Source organism: Mobula hypostoma, chromosome 29, assembly GCF_963921235.1.
Source record: "Mobula hypostoma chromosome 29, sMobHyp1.1, whole genome shotgun sequence".
NCBI lineage: Eukaryota > Metazoa > Chordata > Chondrichthyes > Myliobatiformes > Myliobatidae > Mobula > Mobula hypostoma.
The window spans coordinates 15,735,517-15,757,074 of NC_086125.1; the positions used below are offsets into that span (position 1 = coordinate 15,735,517).

Here is a 21,558-nt window from a genome sequence, read left to right on the forward strand (position 1 = left end):
CACAGCCCTCTACTTTTCTAAGCTCCATGTAATTATCCAAAAGTCTCTTAAAAGACCCTCTTGTATCTGCTCCACCACCGTTGCCGGCAGCCCATTCCACGCACTCACCATTCTCTGCGTAAATAACTTACCCCTGACATCTCCTCTGTACCTACTCCCAAGCACCTTAAACCTGTGCCCTCTCGTGCTAGTCATTTCAGCCCTGGGAAAAAGCCTCTGACTATCCACACGATCAATGCCTCTCATCATCTTATACACCTCTGTCAGGTCACCTCTCATCCTCTGTCGCTCCAAAGAGAAAAGGCCGTGTTCGCTCAACTGTTTTCATAAGGCATGCTCCCCAATCCAGGCAACATCCTTGTAAATCTCCTCTGCACCTTTTCTATGGTTTCCACATCCTTCCTGTAGTGAGGCGACCAAAACTGAGCACAGTACTCTAAATGGGGTCTGACCAGATTCCTATACAGCTGCAACATTACCTCTCGGCTCCTAAATTCAATTCCACGATTGATGAAGGCCAATACATCGTATGCCTTCTTAACCACAGAGTCAACCTGCGCAGCTGCTTTGAGCGTCTGATGGACTCGGACCCCAAGATCCCTCTGATCCTCCACACTGCCAAGAGTCTTACTATTAATACTATATCCTGCCATCATATTTGACCTACCAAAATGAACCACTTCACACATAATCTGGGTTGAACTCCACCTGCCACTTCTCAGCCCAGTTTTGCATCCTATCAATGTCCCGCTGTAACCTCCAAGAGCCCTCCACACTATCCACAACACCCCCAACCTTTGTGTAATTGGCAAACTTACTATCCAGGTCATTTATAAAAATCACGAAGAGTAAGGGTCCCAGAACAGATCCCTGAGGCATACCACTGGTCACCGACCTCCATACAGAATATGACTTGTCTACAACCAGTCTTTGCCTTCTGTGGGCAAACGAGTTCTGCATCCACAAAGCAATGCAAGGTCCCCTTAGATTCCATGCCTTCTTATTTCTCAATAAGCCTTGCATGGGGTACCTTATCAAATGCCTTGCTGAAATCCATATACACTACATCCACTGCTCTGCCTTCATCAGTGTGTTTTGTTACATCCTCAAAGAATTAAATTAGGCTCATAAGGCATGACCTTGACAAATCCATCCTGACTAGCCCTGATCAGATGATGTCTCTCCAAATGCTCGTAAGTCCTGCCTCTCAGGATCTTCTCCAACAACTTTGTAAGATTCCTGACTCACTGTGCAGACCCAATGATTTCATTACCTTTATCTTTAAGTGTCCAAAGTTCAGGGTTTTGAACTTAACTCACAAAGCCAGTTGGCAATGGCCACACTGATCAAGTTGGACCTTTTGTTTGGATGTATTCCCAGACACATTCCTCTTGGTTATCAAAGCATGAGCCTCCAACCACTGGTGCCAAGGTGAATCAGATACCTTGCTACATTCATTAAGACCCTAGGCCTGACTCTCCATCTCATCCCTAATCCCCCTTCATCCCATGAATTTAGCACATCACCTCCACCACCCCACCACCCCCCCAAACCCCTGAACTGTTTCTGCTCCAACTAAGTCTCTTCCAGACATGAATCCAATGTCTGGGTATATGTCTACGGGGCCAGTCCAGATCTGTCCCACTTTCCTGCTGTTTCCCCAGGCCCTGCAAATCACACCATCTCAAATTAGGTTTAATGAATAAATTATGTTACTGAATCTATGTTCAGTACCTTTACGTGACTGAATCTGCATTTAATTAGTTTGAGTGAATGATTTTTTTGACTGAATCTGTGTTCAGCATCTTTCAGTCAACAAAATACCAGAATGTGGCAACTCACACAGCGAGAGGAAGCCTCCTCACCTTTCCCCCAACTCTTATTATTAACCGGCAGGGTTTCTCCTAAGCTATCCTATCAGTCCTCCACATAAATCATTCACTTTAAATAACTGACTGCAGATTCAGTAACATAAATTGTTTACTTAAATTAGATAAATTAGATAAATGGTCGTGAGGTTTACAGAGTCGGGGGAAGAGCAGGAAGTTGGATCAACCCTACAGAATCAGTCCTTCTAAATTGTAGCTTCTATTAAACATCCCCCTAACTCTGTCTGCTGCAAGGGTCAAAGTCTATCTGGTCTCTGGATACACCACCTTCATACCATTCCAACTTATATTCTCAGTATTGTCCACAAGCAGCTTCCCTAGAAGGGGTGCCGGGAACTGGTATACCTGCTGGAAGGTGATCAGTGATGTACAAAGGTTTACTACTAAGCAGACAGGCTGTCTCACCATGTAAGTGGAAGTCCATCAGAGAAACTTTGTGCAGAATTCAAGGGTAGCAGCGGAATTATTCTCAGTTCTCACGGAGAACACAGTTTTCTTTCACGAGAAAACTGGGAGTGGCACTGGAGGAGAGCGAGTACTTTTTCCTTCTGTGTGAGGTCCTGGTTGAGTATTATCTTCAGTCTAACTCCCGGCACTGCTCGATTGTTTCCTGTTCCCTAGACTCCTATCATTTTGCACCCACCCACAGGGTACGTGAACAAAGCAAGGAGAGATCCTGGCACCGAGGGATGTTTTGTGTTCTGGTCTACATTGTTCCTGCTCTCCTGGGCAGATTGGTGACTGGTTGCTTTTCACAGGTCGGCCCCGGTTTGAGTGCCCCAAGCAGTGGACGTTATTTGGTCAGAAATGTTACTACTTCTCATCAAACATGGAAGACTGGAAATCATCCCAGACGCTTTGCTCTTCACAAATGGCCAACTTGGTTGTGATTGACCGTTCTGACAAACAGGTATGACCTCAACTCAGTGTAAGTCTTCAGAGTCCCTAACTCCTTCAGCCAAGGACCCAACCCAAGCCAGTACTTCCCCATTTAATCAAGATGAGTTCCAGCAAAACAACATTGGAGAATGGGAGCAACTCACATCAAAGTTGCTGGTGAATGCAGCAGGCCAGGCAGCATCTCTAGGAAGAGGTACAGTTGATGTTTCAGGCCGAGACCCTTCGTCAGGACTAACTGAAGGAAGAGTTAGTAAGAGATTTGAAAGTTGGAGGGGGAGGGGGAGATCCAAAATGATAGGAGAAGACAGGAGGGGGAGGGATGGAGCCAAGAGCTGGACAGGTGATTGGCAAAAGGGATACAAGAGGATCATGGAACAGGAGGTCCGGGAAGAAAGCCAAGGGGGGGGGGGAACCCAGAGGATGGGCAAAGGGTATATTCAGAGGGACAGAGGGAGAAAAAGGAGAGTGAGAGAAAGAATGTGTATATAAAAATAAATAACAGATGGGGTACGAGGGGGAGGTGGGGCATTAGCGGAAGTTAGAGAAGTCGATGTTCATGCCATCAGGTTGGAGGCTACCCAGACGGAATATAAGGTGTTGTTCCTCCAACCTGGGTGTGGCTTCATCTTTACAGTAGAGGAGGCCGTGGATAGACATGTCAGAATGGGAATGGGATGTGGAACTAAAATGTGTGGCCACTGGGAGATCCTGCTTTCTCTGGTGGACAGAGCGTAGGGGTTCAGCAAAGCGGTCTCCCAGTCTGCGTCGGGTCTCGCCAATATATAAAAGGCCACATCGAGAGCACCGGACGCAGTATATCAACCCAGCCGACTCACAGGTGAAGTGTCGCCTCACCTGGAAGGACTGTTTGGGGCCCTGAATGGTGGTAAGGGAGGAAGTGTAAGGGCATGTGTAGCACTTGTTCCGCTTACAAGGGTAAGTGCCAGGAGGGAGATCAGTGGGGAGGGATGGGGGGGACGAATGGACAAGGGAGTTGCGTAGGGAGCAATCCCTGCGGAATGCAGGGGGGGGGAGGGAAAGATGTGCTTAGTGGTGGGATCCTGTTGGAGGTGGCGGAAGTTACAGAGAATAATATGTTGGACCCGGAGGCTGGTGGGGTGGTAGGTGAGGACGAGGGGAACCCTACTCCTAGTGGGGTGGCGGGAGGATGGAGTGAGAGCAGATGTACATGAAATGGGGGAGATGCGTTTAAGAGCAGAGCTGATAGTGGAGGAAGGGAAGCCCCTTTCTTTAAAAAAGGAGGATATCTCCCTCATTCTAGAATGAAAAGCCTCATCCTGAGAGCAGATGCGGCGGAGACGGAGGAATTGCGAGAAGGGGATGGCATTTTTGCAAGAGACAGAGCGAGAAGAGGAATAGTCCAGATAGCTGTGAGAGTCAGTAGGCTTGCAAGACACAGGGTGAGAAGAGGAATAGTCCAGATAGCTATGAGATGCAAGAGACATGGTGAGAAGAGGAGAGCGGGATCAGCTCTGAGGAATTTCTCAGGGACTACACCATGTTTGTCCTTTTGATTCACTGGGATCAGAGATGTCAAACTAACTGTGTATCTCCTTTTAATTACTCTGATGCCCACAGATCCCCATCTCCAAAGGTATGGAACAGCTCAGAATTTACCCTTCCCAAAATGAAAATGTGTGGGACACTGATTACTTTGATCAAGACACACCCTTTTATAGAGACCCATCTTAATAATATACTCAATGTTTGCGGTTGCAAGATTTGAGTACTTGGGAACAGAATTTCCTCCAATATGGCATAAATTGACACAGTATTAGCAAGGGAAGTAAGCTTAAGGTGAACCCAGCTTACCCCATCTGCTCCTTGGAAAGGGGAGATTCTGTATAGAGCAAAAAACATGAAAAATCCAGGAAAATAAGTCAGTACAAGAAGATCATCTTTACCTTTATCTATTGCAGATCATCCATCATATTCAGATCAATATACGGTGTAACCTCTTCCACTGTCTTCACTCTTTCAGCAGGAATTTGCTGCGTCATCTTCCATCTCATGGAACCACCCGGCTGGCTGACTCTCGGCGCAGGCCTGTGTACCCTCATGTTGAAAGGATTGCACCAGCACTTGTGTTCCAGTTCCAGCATTGCTATTTCATGAACTGAAATGAAAATGTATTGGACACTGATTCCTCTTGCATCTTGTCTCAGCGTCACTTTCTGGAACGTTGGGAGCCCGTGAATCAAACTGACAGCCGGCGAACTGTATCAAAGAAAAGTGCTGCGTCAGGGTAGCTCCCGATACTGCACCCAGGAGACAGAGATAGACAGGAACTCTGGCATGTTCCACACTGAATATTTAGCAGCAGCAAAAAGAACAGACAGTCATGTAATAAAATCATTAAAATAGTATGGTCTTAAGGAACATGGAATATTATGTAAGGCACATATCACAAATAAAGAAATGGCATATGCTATATAAGTTTATGTCTGGAGGCTGGAGCTACTAATCCAGGTTAACTTCATCCAGCGAGCAACCATGCACTAACTAGCCAGTAATTGACCTCTGGTGGGGGTTGACGAATGCATGTTCAGCTCTGGTTATATCTACATCACTGACAGCGCAAACAGTAATTTAAAATTACACAGGTGCAAACATTTGGCAAGTATTACTGTCCAGCATGCTCACCTTCCCTTGCTAATACTGTGTCAATCTATGCCATATTGGAAGAAATACTGAGCCCAAATTTTCCAATTTTGCAACCACAAACATTGAATACATAAGTAAGATTGGTCTCTATAAAGGGGTGTATCTTGCTTAAAGTAATCAGTGTCCCATACCTTTTCATTGTGGGAAGGGTAAATTCTGAGCTGCTCCATATCTTTGGAGAATACCTCAATATTTTAAATGGGAGCCATAGATCTAGACTCATGACTAAAAATGAAGGTTCAATAAGACAAACAAGAGGGGAAGTGTTAACAGAAGTGGAATTGCCTGATTACTGTCACATGTACCTAGATACAATGAAAACCTTTGCTTTGGGTGTCATCCAGACAGATTATTCCCTACACCGAGGACATACAAAGGAAAACAGAATGTAGAATGCAATGTTACAGAGAAAGAACGATGCAGGTAGACAAATAAAGTGCAAGGGCCACGACAAGGAAGATGTCATCTTTTAACATTTGAAAGGGCCATTCAAAGGTCTGATAACAGCAGGATAGAAGCTGTCTTTGAGCCAGGTACAACATGGTCAATAGCTTTTGTAACTTCTGCCCAAAGAGAGAGGGTAGAAGAGGGAAAGACCAGGGAAGGAACAGTTCATGATTATGTTAGCCGCTTTCTCGAGACAGCAGGGGGTATAAATGGAACTAATGGAGGGGAGGCTGGCTTACATGATGGACTGGGCTGCATTCATAAGTCTGCAATTTTTTGTGGTCTTGAGCAGATTAGTTACCATACCAAGCTGTGATGTATCCAGCTAGAACATTTCAATGGTGAATCAATAAAAACTGGTGAGAGTCATTGGGGTTATGTTGAATTTCCTTAGCTCTCTAAAGAACTAGAGGCATAAGTGTGCTTCCTTGGCCATGGCATCCACAAGACTAGACCAAGGCAGTTTGTTAGTGACCTAGCAACCTGAAGTTCTCAACTATCTCTACCTCAGCACCATTGATGCAGGCCGCAATGAGTCATCCATCACATTTCTTGAAGTCAATGACCGCTCTTTTGTTTTGCCGACTCTTGACATCATGCCACTAGGATCTCTACCACCTTCCAATACTCAACAGGCCAGACAGCATCTGTGTAGAGAGAAACATCTGAGACCCTTCATCACTGTTTCTCTTTCCACAGATGATGCCTAAACTGCTGAGCTTTTCCAGCATTTTCTGGTTTTATTTCAGATCCCCGGCATCTACAGTGTTTTTATTTTCCACTTACTGAGGAGGTGTTAACAATTGTAGATTGTAGGAAGATTTGAAACTACAATTTTCTGAAGGCACAAAAATGCAGATGTCAGAATTCATGACCGCAGCACTGCGATGCTGATTGTGGCCTTGCATTCTCAAGGGAGGGGAAGGAGAAGTGCAGACTAGTCCCCAAACAATTGGGATAGAGAAGAGAATATTGAAGGTCAAAAGGTGAGCTTCTGGTGTGAGAGGAGGTTTTGCTTGCACTCTGGCTGAAGGCCGATCACCCCCATCGTACCTTGTTCAGGATGTTTGGACCCCGAAGCACCGTTTGAATTAGGAAAGGAAAAGGAGAAGGAAGCACACAAAACTTTCTTTAAAATCTGCAATGGAGAAAACTCTCTACCAATTCCCAGCTCCTTCTCCCCACCCCACCCCTTCTATCCCATCTACAAAACTACCTGATTCCACCCCATCTCCCCTACATGCACTCTGGGTTCTAGTTTTCCCAGTTTCCAGTTATTTGGCCAATGCTATTGATTTTCCCTCCTGTGACACTGACTCCTTGCTGAACTCTAAATCCTTGGTCAACAACTATACCCTCTACCTTCATCCCAGTAAAGTCTGACACTCAGAATCCCTGCCACTAGCGGCAAGCAGGCGAAGAGTAGCCCATAGTAGCTTTAGTAAACCGTTCTGGCGCACCTTGGGATGCCTCACACTGTTTGTTTATACCACAGGAATTTATTAAAAACGAGATCAGGGCACCACCCTATTGGATCGGCCTGAGGAACTCAAGCTCGGATAGAGCCTGGCTCTGGGTGGATGGTACCGATTATCCTTCCTCAAAGAAGTAAGTTCTTTTTTTTACTGTGGCACGGCCTGATGTGTGCATTAACGTGATCCTCTGCTCTTAGACCGACTTTTTGCAATCAAATTTGAGCATGATCAGGACCGAACAGAAATGAGTTTTGTTTTAAAAGCTGGATCATGCCTTGCATTGAAAAGACATTGGAATTGGAATTGGTTTATTATTGTCATATGTGCCGAGGGGGACAGTGGAAAACTTGTATTACGTACTGTTCATACAGATCAAATCATGACATAGTGAGTTGAGGCAGAATAAGGTAAAACAGAAACAATGTGGATTAAAGTGTAAGAGCTACAGAGAACATGCAGGACAGGTTAACGACAAGGTGCAAGGCCATAATGGGGTAGAATGTCCTGATGCAGGGTTTTGAACTGAAAATGTCCACAATTCTCCCCTCCAGGACATTTTGTTATTCAACCAAACATGTTGATTATCTCCACCCTCGCCCACTGCTCGGCCTTTATATTGGGCAATGTATCCAAAACCAGGAGAAATATACTGAGGTGATTTTAATCACACATACAACAAAGGAACAGATTCCCCACCTTCCTGGTCCTTTAAGGGGAATAGAGGAGTATCCCATCAGTTTCTGCATGAACCCGTGCAATTCCTGATCGGCGGCTTCTGGATGGTGCAAAGGTCATCCTGGAATCCCCACCCCCACCCCTGAGGCTCAGGATAGGGGGCCTGACTGGCACAGCTCGCCTTTCTCATTTCCGTCATCTGCTTGTGAGTTGGATTGTTGCCATAAGCATGTTCTGGGATACACTTTGACTCTTTGAAAGAACCTTCAACAGGAACAAGGAAACTGGCTTTTGGTAGGACAGTGAAGTCTGTAGATTAATTTGTTTCATGAGACTGCAAGGTAAAGGGACACCTTATCTCTGTGTTACATTGCAAGATTTCCTTCCTGCTAAATAAACCTAGCAAAGTTTAACTTGGGTTTGGACCAAAGCCCCAGTAATACATGTGAGCAGCAATGGCAAGATCATTGTTTGCAGCAAATAACCATTGTTTCTAACTTCCCTCGAGAAGATGGTGGTGAATCACTGCCATCACTGGAGATCTAGGATTTAGACTCCTCCACAAAGAAGGAACAGGGATGTGGTCGTGTTTGACTTTGTGCTAAAGAGGGAAACGTGCTTCTGCCTGCTGCCTGAAGTAATTGCACATGCCCAGTTCTGAAAAATGGCCACCGACTCGAAAGGTTAATTCTGTTGCTTGCTCCACAGATGCTGCCTGACCTGCTCAGTGTTTCCAGCATTTTCTGTTTCTATTCGATTTCTAGCAGCTGCGTTTTTCTTTTAATTATGTTCCCTGTGCCTGGAGCTCTTGTTTTTGGTAGTGGAGGTCCCAGGTTTGTGGTGGGGGGGGGAGAGGGGGTTGCTGTCAGAGTTGTCTGTGCAAGCGACTGCTGTGCACCTTGTAGTTGGTACATGCTACACCGTAACTGTGCTGATGGTGGAGCCAATGCTTAGTGTGGTGGATGGGGTGCTGAACAAATGGTCTGATTTGCCCTGGGTGGTGTTAACTGTTGTGCAGATGTACTTGTCCAATCAAGTGAAAAGATTGGTGGGAGAGATGAGATTGGAGGATATTTGGGGTCTTGTTGTTGTCAAATGCCTAGACCATGACACCAGCAAGTCAATGTCAAATTAATTTTATTTATATATCTACTTACTTACTTATTTTTATGGGTAGCTTTTATTTATTTATTTACTTATTCAGAGGCACAGCACAGAACAGGCCCTTCCAGACCTTTGAGCTGCAGTTATTTAACACTAGCCTAGTCACAGGACAACTTACGATCACCAATTAACCCACCAACTAATGCTTCCTCGGAATGTGGTAGGAAATCGGAGCACCATGTGGAAACCCAACAACTCCTTAGAGATGGTGCTAGAATTGAACCCTAAACTCTGACGCCCCAAGCTGTATTACTATATATATCATATGTCCACAGCAGCATCACCAACACACAGCATCAGAAACACAAAATTCACAGGAAAAACATGCATTAATCATGTTGTACACAACTATTGCAAGAAAGCAACATTGTAAGAAATAAAGTCTATTATTCTCGAAGTTCGTAGTGTTGCAATGATTAGCGCTGTGCAGATTGGTTCATGAACTGAATGGTTGAATAGAAGTAATTGTTCTTGCTCTTGAATTGGTCTTGAGGACTGTATCTCTTGCCTGGTGGTAGCTGCAAGAAGATAGCATAGCCCAGATATAGTGAGGATCTTTGACGATAGATGTTGCCATTTTGATACAATTCCTCATGTAAGTACTTTTGGTGGTGGAGAAGGATGTGCCCATGATGTGTTGGGCTGATTCTTCTACTCTTCAGAATCCTAATCAGTTTTTCATTTACTGTTTTATATGATATGAAATCTGTTCTTTTTGTAGCAGCAGTACAGTGCAAAGACTTAAAATCATAAAATTAATAATTATTGCAAAAAGGAATAACAAGGTAGTGTTCATGAATTCATGAACCATTCAGAAATCTGATGGCAGTAGGTAAGAAGCTGTCCCTAAATCTCTTGAGTGTGAGGCTCCTGTGCCTCCTCCACGACGGTAGTAACAAGAAGGGGGCATGTCCCAATTGGGGAGAGTCCACAATGATAATGCGAACTTCCTGATACATCGCCTCCTGAAGATATTTTTGATGGTGGGGAAGGTTTTGTTTTAAAGATTAACTTTATTTGTAAAGTTTATATCAAAACATTGAGTGAAATGCATAGTTTTGCGTCAAATCAAATTAGTAAGGATTTTACTGGCAGCCCACAAGTGTTGCCACGCTGCACTTACATAGTTTGTAAGCCTGATAGAGCTGGCAGAATTTGTGACCCTCTGCAGCCTCTTCTGATACACTGGAGCCGCCATACCATGCTACGATGTAACCAGTCCAATACATGGGAGCCACCATGCCACACTGTGATGTAACCAGTCTGAATGCTGTCCACTCTACATCTGAAGAAATTAGCAAGCATCTTCGGTGACGTGGCAAGTCTCCCCAAACTCTGAACGAGCTGAGCTGCGTTAACGTCTTCTTTGTGACTGCATCAGTGTGTTGGGTGCAGGATCGATCCTCTGAAATGTTCATACTCAGGAACATGAAACTGCTCACCCTTTCTAATGCTGACCCCTCAATGAGATCTGATGTGTGTTCTCCCAACTTCCCCTTCCTGAAATCTACAATCAATGACTCGGTCCCAGTTACGTTGAGTGTGAGATTGCTGTTGTGACACTCCTCAGCCAACTAATCTATCTCCTTTCTGTACACCTGCTCATTGCCATCTGAGATCTTAACTAACAACACCTATGGATTTATAGATGGAGGGAGGAGAAGATGGCAGTGCAACGCAGCGTGCTCAGCCTCTCCGAATTTGTAAGTAGGACGCCGTGCACAATTCTGATTTGATGGAGACAGACGTGAGAAGCACTGAGGAACATCTGGAGAAACTTCTGAAATGCCCGGTTCGCTGCCGCTGCTACTGTGCGATTGAGAATCTCCGGAGGGGAAGGCCCCAAATCCTCGGCTTTGCCTGTTGCTGGCGGCCGGGGTCGAAGCACTTGGCAGAGATGGTGCTCAGTGTCGGAGGGCTGGTTGGAGGCTCGAAGATTTCAGACGGACTCAGAGTCAGACTGTGGTCGGGTGCTTCCAGGGTGCTGCATCGGCAAGTTTGCGGCGCTGGAAGCTCATGGCAGGGAGAGTTTTCTTCCTTCTACCATCTGCGTGAGATGATGGGCCTTTCGAGAGACTTTGAGACTTTATTTTTACCATGGTCTGTTCTTCATCAAATTATGGTATTGCTTTGCACTGTTGTAACTATATGTTATAATTATGTGGTTTTTGTCAGTTTTTCAGTCTTGGTCTGTCTTGTGTTTCCATGATATCACACTGGAGGAACATTGTATCATTTCTTAATGCATGCATTACTAAATGACAATAAAAGAGGACTGTGTGTCCTTATAATCTAATCTATAGATGGTGTTCAACTGCTTAATCACACAATTATGAGTGTGAAAGAGCAGAGCACTGAGCTAAGCATGTATTCTTGAGATGTGCCAGTATTGACTGTCATTGCAGAGGAGATCAATACTGTGGTTCCCTGAAGTGAAAGTTGAAGATCTCTGCAGTGTTTTTGCATTCCTGCAGATTTAAATTGTCATACCAGACCATGATGTCAGCAGTTAGACTACAGGGGAAGCAACATGGCTCATTTCCTGCACATATGTTCACTAAGGACACTGGAAGTCTCCCTTATTCCCACAACTACAGAAGTATTCCTTTAGTCACATTTGACTCATTCTTCTACCCCCTATACTCATTGACAGGTGGCACCAGAAGTAAACTAGAGACTACAACCCAACAGACCCTGTTCTTTAATCTGCCACCTTAAATTCACACTGCAGGGCATCATCCCTTTCTCTGCCCATTTCAAGTTCAAGTTTATTATCATCTGACTGTACATATATACAACCAAATGAAACAAGGCTCCTCTAGACCACAGTGCATCCATACACATAATATCACATGCAGCACGTAAACCAAAAATATTGAATTATAAATAAGTTAAATGTATAATTCAAAACGTGTAGCAAAAGTAAACAGTTCAGTATACAGTAAACAGCTCACTGACCTAGTGTCGGGACCTCAGTGGTGGCAGGGTATTCGTGAGTCTCACAGCCTGAGGGAAGAAGCTGTCACCCAGGCTGGCAGTACTAGTCCTCGTGCTCCTTTACTTCCTTCCTGACGGTAGTGGGTTAAAGAGACCGTAGGGTGCCCGGTGGGGTTCTTAGTGCCCTTCATTGGTACCAACATGACTATGACCTCTGGTTGATCTCTCCTTTCAGAACTTCATCCACTCTGAGGCTGCGGCACTAAGGTACCATGTCGTGCCAGAAAGGCCTGCCTTCTATTCCATGAAACTGAGTCCCCTATCGCTATAGGTCCCCCAGTCTTTTCACACCCGTCCTGCTTGTGGTGCTGCTAGCCTGGGTATTGCTGCTCTTCCCTCAGAGATGGACTCTGAACAGCACCTAGCCTGGTATGTCCGTTTGAGAGGGGGATTGCCCCAGGAGAATATACAGCACCGATCAGTACAGGAGCAGGCCCTTTGCCGCACTATTTCTGTTGCATTGAAGATGCCAATGCCACTAATCCCATCTGACTACACTCCCACCTGCTTATGTGTCTCTCTAAGTGCCCCCAAAACCTTGCTATCTTACCTGTTTCCATCACCTCCCCTGTCACACTCTGTGTATATAAAAAAAACTGCCTTGCAAAACTCCTTTGAATATTCTCCCTTTAACTTTACACCTACTCTCACGAGTATTTGTCATTTCCAACCTGGGAAAAGGTCTTTGATTCTCTACCCTATCTACGCCTCTAATATTTTGGCAGCTTACTCTTCAGCCTTCAATGCTCCAGAGAAAACAACCCATCAATCCAACCCCTCCTTATAACTGGTGCTCTCAAATCCAGGCAGCATCCTGGTAAACCTCTTCTGCACCCTCTCCAAGGCTTCTACTCACCCTGGTAAAACTCTTCTGCATGCTCTCCAAAGATTCTACTCACCCTGGTTAAGCTCTTCTGCAACATCTCCAAAGCTTCTTCCTCATCCTGGTAAACCTCTTCTGCAACCTCTCCAAAGATTCAACTCACGAAAGCACTCCCAATGCTCCCTAAAATGCTGCAACCAGAAGTGCGCACAATATCTCAAATGTCATGTTGCAGCAATATAAATGTTTTACCCAGCTGTAACATGACTTCCTAAGTGAAGAAGGCAAGCACTCATCCTCCCCCTTCTCCCATGGTCCACTCTCCTCTCCTATCAGATTTCTTCTGCAGCCCTTATCCCTTCCACCTGCCAGCTGAGGCTTCATAAGGCATTGGTGAGACTGCACTTGGGAGTATTGCAAGCAGGTTTGGGCACCATATTTAAGAAAGGACATGCTGGCATTGGAGAGGGTCCAGAGGAGATTCAGGAGAATGACCCCAGGAATGAAAGAGTTAACGAATGAGGAGCATTTGATGGGTCTGGGCCTGTACCCACTGGAGTTTAGAAGAATGAGGGGGTATTTCATTGAAACCTATCAAATATTGAAAGACCCAGATAGAATGGACAAGGAGAAGTTGTTTCCCATAGTGGGGAAGTCTAGGGCCAGAGGGCACAGCCTTAGTATACAACGATATCCCTCTGGAACAGAGATGAGATTTCTTTAGCCAAATGGTGGTGAATCTGTGGAATTCATTTCCGCAGAAGGCTCTGTTGGTCAGTTCATTTAGTACTGTATATTTAAAGCAAAGGTTTATAGATTCTTGATTAGTAAAAGCATCAAAGGTTATGGGTAGAAGATGGGGGAATGGGGTTGAGACGGATAATCTGTGTACAGACATCTACTGATGCCTCTGGACACATCTTCAGTGATGTTCCTGAAATCATCGGGTGTTTCGGGTCTTTCAACATCATACACCCTCCTCCAGGTGACCCAGCCGGGGCTTATCAGACCCCAGCTTGTGTCCATTTGGCTAGCTACTTATGACTCCATGGCTCCCCTCTTTTGAGCCACAGCCATCTTGAGGCCCTCTCTGCCGCATCGGCGGTACTGTGGATGGCTCTCCTCTTCCTCTATGCCCAAATTGCTGAAGGCTTTAGCTAAAGAACGAGCTGCGAATCCCCTACAACCAACCTCCACTGGGAGACACCTCACTCTGCATCCAGCCTGCTGGCGGCTGCTGACCAGTCCTGCGTACTTGGAGAGCTTCCTTTCAAAGGCCTCTTTCAAGCGATCTTCCCATGGGACTGTCAGCTCCAGCAGTACCACTTGCTTAGTAGACTCAGACACAAGGACAATGTCTGGTTGCAGGGTAGTGGCTGCGATATGGTTGGGGAACTTCAGCTGTCATTCGAGGTCCACCAATGGTATAATAAATACCCATGATGGAATGGTGGACCAGACTTAACGGACTGAATGGCCTAATTCTGTTCTTATGTCTTACGGTCTTCTCACTTCAATCCCGCTCTCCCACCTACTCTCCTTCTCCCTCACCGACTTTCATCTATCACTTGCCAGCTTGTACTCCTCCTCCTCCCCTCACCTTCTTATTCCAGCTACTCCCCCGCGTCCTTTGCAGTCCTGATGAATGGTCTTGGCCCAAAACATCGACTGTCTATACCTCTCCATAAATGCTGCCTTAACCTGCTGAGTTCCTCCAGTATTTTGTGCGTGTATTTCCAGCACCTGCAAAGCCTCTTGTGTTTAAGCATGTTGTATGCCTTTACCGTCCTATCCACTTTCAGGCAGCTATGAATTTGTTCCCCCCCCCCGCCCCCGCACATCAATCTTCAGCACTATTTACCTATGCCTACTAGTCTTGCTACTCTTTCTGCCTGTTCATCCTGTGACCAGCTCATTAAATGTGCTGTCCACTATATCCTCAACTTCACAAAGACTCCATTGTGAGTCCATCTGCAGCTGCAACTGTGCGGTATGGTCAGTCAGGAGCTGCAGCTCGGCACATTTCCGGGCATGAGGGCACTAGAAGTCTCTTTAATAGTCTCAATAGATGTCCGTGACTGAATGATGCCGACTGGCTCACTCTCGCCTGCAGGACTATGTGCTGAGGGATGCACTCAAGCTTGATGCGGCCACCGTGAAGGCCCGGTGGGGAAGGACCACAGTTTAAGGTTCATCACCTGTGGGAGTGTCAGGGGTTGGGTGGGGAGGAGACTAACCCTCATCGGCAGTGTGGACAGATAATCAACATGGTGCCCCAGGAGTGGGTGGAATTGTTAATTTGGGAAAAGCATTAGAGCCAACGCCTGCCTTTATTGCTGACAATTTTATTGTTAATAAGTCTTAACTCTTGACCAAGGGTTGAGAGTAAATGAAAGGTTTATTGTAAATATCTTTCATTTGTATATGAACAGAGAGTCAACGCATAATTTTATTGTAAATAACTTTATTGAATAAGGACTCAGAGTCAACGAATGTTTTTTTCTTATATGTAAATAACTTTATTTTGTAATAATTCTGAATAAAGTATTTTTGGAAAAAAAAAGTCTCAATAGAAGTCTCCCGTAAGAACAGGAAGGCGGATTATTATCTAAATGGAGTCAAGTTAGGAAAAGGGGAAGCACAATGAGATCTAGGTGTTCTTGTACATCAGTCACTGAAAGCAAGCATGCAAGTACAGCAGGCAGTGAAGAAAGCTAATGGCATGCTGGCCTTCATAACAAGGGGAATTGAGTATAAGAGCAAAGAGGTCCTTCTGCAGCTGTACAGGGCCCTGGTGAGACCACACCTGGAGTACTGTGTGCAGTTTTGGTCTCCAAATTTGAGGAAGGACATTCTTGCTATTGAGAAAGTGCAGTGTAGGTTTCCAAGGTTAATTCCCGGGATGGTGGGACTGTCATATGTCGAAAGATTGGAGCGACTGGGCTTGTATACTCTGGAATTTAGAAGGCTGAGAGGGGATCTTATTGAAACATATAAGATTATTAAGGGATTGGACACGCTGCAGGCAGGAAGCATGTTCCCGCTGATGGGTGAGTCCAGAACCAGAGGCCACAGTTTAAGAATAAGGGGTAGGCCATTTAGAACGGAGTTGAGGAAACACTTTTTCACCCAGAGAGTGGTGGATATATGGATTGCTCCGCCCCAGAAGGCTGTGGAGGCCAAGTCTCTGGATGCTTTCCAAAAAGAGATGGATAGAGCTCTGAAAAATAATGGAATCAAAGGTTATGGGGATAAGGCAGGAACTGGATACTGATGGTGGATGATCAGCCATGATCATAGTGAATGGCGGTGCTGGCTCAAAGGGCCGAATGGCCTACTCCTGCACCTATTGTCTATTGTCTATAATTCCCATATATCCACACAGGAGGAGCACATCACAGGTTGTGATATGCTCTAGAACTCTGCACTTAGTTACCCCCTTTTAATGTAGATTTCCAGTTACACTTAGAACTTTCTACAACTTGAATCACTCAAAGAAATAAAGAAATGTAGCAAGTATTTTACTGGTCCTCACCAATCAGCTTCCTCCTCCACTGCCTACCAATTCATAGAGTGATATCAGCTTGGTTTCCACCGTGAAATGAGGAAGTCTGGGTCCCTCATTGCTATGCTCCGTCCAGGGTCGTCTTCAGTTGCTACTCCTGCCAAATGTAGGCCATACATTGAGCCTCCTGCTCTATTTATGACCGGGTCCCTCCTACCTACACTGTCCGCCAATTTCCCAACCATCCCCTTCCACCCCCCAGCACTTACTGCTACCACCAACTGCACATGGGTTTAAAAAAAAGGAATATCTCGGCTGAGCTAACAATAATTTTTCATGAGAAAACAGAAAATGCTGCAAATACACATTTGAAAAAACCATGCAGCATTAACCCAGTGTTATCCATTAACTCTCTCCTCACAGGCACTGTGTGTTTCCAGAATTCTCTGTTTTTGTTTCAGGTTTGCAGCATCTGCAGTTTTATTTTTCCATATAATTTTTTTCATGAACTCATGAGCAATCCTTTACGCTGGCAATTTCCACATGCTAATCCACTATATAAGGAAGATGAAAAAGGAAGTCCCAAGGAAAAGCAGTCTGGTTGCCTGCAGGGAAATCATTCTGTCTATAATTAAGGAGAATGATAAATACTTTGAAGATTTACATTTAGTCAGGCAGGGCAAAAGTGTATTTACAAAGGAAATGCCACACCTGCTGAATCCGAGTGATGTTTTTGAGCTGCTTTGCTTTTGTATAACATTGCTATTGAAAAAGCCTGACGTTCTGTTTACAACAGTCTTTTGTGGATGTTGCTCCAGATTTCCAGCCAGCATCTGCAGAAATTCTTGTGTTTATAATTAACTGTGAACTGCTTTGATTCATCCCGAAGTCACAAAAGATGCAAGCACTCTCACCCATGTTATTTTTTTATACAGATTCTGGTCCTCTGATGAGCCAAGGAGTATTGCAAATTCCGAAACATGTGCGACTACAAATCTTGATGGGAAATGGGTTGTTCGTTCGTGCAGTGAAAGAATTAATTTCATCTGTGAACGACCTGTGTTCTGTCATTTTAAATAATTCTTTACTGAGCTAAAGACCTGAGTCTTTTGTTTTTAAACATATTTTCTGCTCCTGTGTTGTAACCATGGTCTAAACACCAAATAAAATTGTTGTCTTGAACTTCGTTCTGTCAAACCTAGCAAAAAAAGCTGACATTTCCCCTATTCAATGGCCATTGGTGCAATTTAATTCTGCAGCTAGAGTGCTTCTTTTAACCTAAGAATACAGTATTTAATGTTTCCTTTATTGTGCTTTATCTACCATTGCAATACCCCCTCTGACTTTGCCACAAATGGTATCAGTGGGTTTTCATGTCTATTTCTCTTCAGCGAGAATCTAAGTTTCCATCAAATGTGTACTGTACCAAAAGATAAGTCTCCTTGATATACAGTAAGCTAATGGGAGAGCCTGCGGCTCTCTTCTTTGTGGCATAGTGCAGCTGTAGTCCGACATTCACCCTGCTCCAATTATATTTGTCAAGTTGCGGAACTGTCCATTCGTGAGAAATGTGCGTACCCATAGTAATCACATGACACAGATCACATGATCACTCCCTGCTTACAGAACTGTGCCCCAAGAGTATAAAGTAATCTTTCAATGGATCATTTGTTTTGTATTCTGTGGATCAGATATGCACAGGCTGCAAATAAAGGCCATGCTCAAGTGAAGTGTCAGTAGTCAGCAAAGTAAATTCCCCCGACGTCCAAGCGTACATACATTTTGTTTCAAATGCAGTTTTAATCTCTTTCTGTTTGGAAGAATGTAACTATTGCCTTTTGTGAATGTTTACACTGTGGATCAGACCAATTCAATAAAACAAATTAAAATATCATTGGTCCGTGTATGTTGTTTCCTCAAGTACTTAGCTGTAATTAATCATTAAAATGAATGTTAGTGAAATAGACAAAATCCTCGGAAGAGTTCCATCTGGATATGGCAAAAACAAAAATTCATTCAGACTGTGTTTGTGACGGACAGGTTTGCAGTTCCTCTAACATTCCATCCAATTTTCATATCCATTGAAAGTTTGAAGAATAGGAAGAACAGCATTCTTTTCTCATATTCATATCACTCACAGGAAATACACTAGCATGGTTAGAAGATTGGCTGACTGGCAGGAGGCAAAGAGTGGAAATAAACTTGGTCTTTTCTGGTCGGCTGCCGGTAACCATGGTGCTCTACAGGGGTCGGTGATGGGACCGCCTCGTTTTACGTTACATGTCAATGATCTGGATGATGGAATTGATGGTTTTGTGCCCGTGTGGAATGTACAAAAATAGATGGAGGAACAGGTAGTGTCGAGGAAACAAGGAGCCTGCAAAAGCACTTGGACAGATGGAATATACTGTAGGGAAGTGTATGGTCATGCACCTTGGTATAAGAGATAAAGTTGTAGACTATTTTCTAAACGGAGAAAAAATTCAGAAATGAGAGGTGTAAAGGAACTTGGATGTCCTAGTGAATTGAATTATTACTTACATCCTTCACATACATGAGAAGTAAAAATCTTTACGTTACGTCTCTGTCTGAATGTGCAACATACGATTTATATTAATTTGTAATAAATAGAATGTACAACAGGACACTCAATATAACATAGAAATACAGTTGTGTCAGCATGAATTAATCAGTCTGATGGCCTGGTGGAAGAAGCTGTCCCGGAGCCCGTTGGTCCTGGCTTTTATGCTGCGGTACCACTTCCCAGATGGTCGCAGCTGGGACAGTTTGTGGTCGGGATGACTTGGATCCAGAGTGCAGGTTTCCCTAAAGGTTAACTTGTAGGATGAATTAGTAGTAAGAAAAGCAAATCCAATGTTTTTCATGCAAGAGGACTGGAATATGAAAGCAAGGATGTAATGTTAAGGCTTTATAAGGCACTGGTCAGACTGCACTTGGAATATGGGGAGCAGTTTTGGGCCCCTTATCTATGAAAAGATGTGCTGGCATTGGAGGAGTCCAGAGAAGGTTCATAGGGGTGACCCCCGGAATGAAAGGGTTATGAGAAGCATTTGATGGCTCTTAGTCCATACTCAGTTTAGAACAATGATGTTGGGGGGAGATCTCATTGAAATCTATTAAATATTGAAGGGCTTAAGGGTGGATGTGGTGAGGATATTTTCTATAGTGAGTGAGTCTAGGACCATATGGCACAGTTCAAGAAAATTGAGTACAAGGATGTCACTTTAGAACAGAAATGAGGAACTTCTTTAGCCAGAGGGTGGTTATTCCGTGGAATTTGTTTCCACAGATGGCTGTGAAGGCCAATTCATTGTGTATATTTAAAGCAGGGGTTGATAGATTCTTGATTAGTCAGGGTATCAGAAAGGTTACAGGGAGAAGGCAGGAGACTAGTGGAGCAGACTCAATTGTCCAAATGGCTTAATTCTGTTCCTGTGTTGTATGGTCTTCCCGAAGTCATAGAACAATTAAACATGAACAAAGGGCCTTCAGCCCAATCAATTCACGTTGACCATAGTGCCCACCCAGTCAGTCCCAAGTCCAAGCCCATATCCCTTATAGCATGTCACCTATTCAAGTGCTTCATAAATAATACCTGCCTCAACCATTTCATTCCATATATTCACCAGCCTCTGCGGGAACTGTTGTCCCTCCGTTCCCTTTTAAATCCCTTCTCACCCTAATTCTATGTCCCCTAGTTTTGAACTCCCTTACCCTGGGAAAAAGACTGTTACCACCCACCTCAATTATGCCTCTCATAATGTTAAATGTTTCTGTAAGATTCCCAATCATTCTCCAAACAATAAGGAACCAAAGCAACACACATCAAAGTTGCTGGTGAACGCAGCAGGCCGGGCAGCATCTCTAGGAAGAGGTACAGTCGACATTTCAGGCCAAGACCCTTCGTCAGGACTAATTGAAGGAAGAGTTAGTAAGAGATTTGAAAGTTGGAGGGGGAGGGGGAGATCCAAAATGATAGGAGAAGACAGGAGGGGGAGGGATGGAGCCAAGAGCTGGACAGGTGATTGGCAAAAGGGATATGAGAGGATCATGGGACAGGAGGTCCGGGGAGAAAGACAAGGGGGGGGAACCCAGAGGATGGGCAAGGGGTATAGTCAGAGGGACAGAGGGAGAAAAAGGAGAGTGAGAGAAAGAATGTGTGTATATAAATAAATAACGGATGGGGTACGAGGGGGAGGTGGGGCATTAGCGGAAGTTAGAGAAGTCGATGTTCATGCCATCAGGTTGGAGGCTACCCAGACGGAATATAAGGTGTTGTTCCTCCAACCTGAGTGTGGCTTCATCTTTACAGTAGAGGAGGCCGTGGATAGACATGTCAGAATGGGAATGGGATGTGGAATTAAAATGTGTGGCCACTGGGAGATCCTGCTTTCTCTGGCGGACAGAGTGTAGGTGTTCAGCAAAGCGGTCTCACAGTCTGCGTCGGGTCTCGCCAATATATAGAAGGCCACATCGGGAGCACCGGATGCAGTATATCACCCCAGCCGCCTCACAGGTGAAGTGTCGCCTCACCTGGAAGGACTGTCTGGGGCCCTGAATGGTGGTAAGGGAGGAAGTGTAAGGGCATGTGTAGCACTTGTTCCGCTTACAAGGATAAGTGCCAGGAGGGAGATCAGTGGGGAGGGATGGGGAGGACGAATGGACAAGGGAGTCGCGTAGGGAGCGATCCCTGCGGAAAGCAGAGAGAGGTGGGGAGGGAAAGATGTGCTTAGTGGTGGGATCCCGTTGGAGGTGGCGGAAGTTACGGAGAATAATATGTTGGACCCGGAGGCTGGTGGGGTGGTAGGTGAGGCCCAGGGGAACCCTATTCCTAGTGGGGTGGCAGGAGGATGGATCTGTGAGAGTCAGTAGGCTTATAGTAGACATCAGTGGATAAGCTGTCTCCAGAGACAGAGACAGAAAGATCTAGAAAGGGGAGGGAGGTGTCGGAAATGGACCAGGTAAACTTGAGGGCAG

General features: G+C 44.9%; 1 protein-coding gene across 1 annotated transcript in view; it reads left to right on the plus strand.

The window, feature by feature from the left end:
- Positions 1 to 18,443, plus strand: part of LOC134339268 (C-type lectin domain family 17, member A-like) — a 78,577-nt gene extending 60,134 nt beyond the window's left edge. The window contains exons 8-10 of the mRNA XM_063035639.1: positions 2,648 to 2,799; positions 7,417 to 7,529; positions 17,496 to 18,443. Of these exons, the coding sequence (XP_062891709.1) occupies positions 2,648 to 2,799; positions 7,417 to 7,529; positions 17,496 to 17,640 (410 nt within the window). The 3' untranslated portion in view covers positions 17,641 to 18,443. The remainder of the gene's footprint in view (positions 1 to 2,647; positions 2,800 to 7,416; positions 7,530 to 17,495) is intronic.
- The last annotated feature ends 3,115 nt before the right edge of the window (positions 18,444 to 21,558 follow it).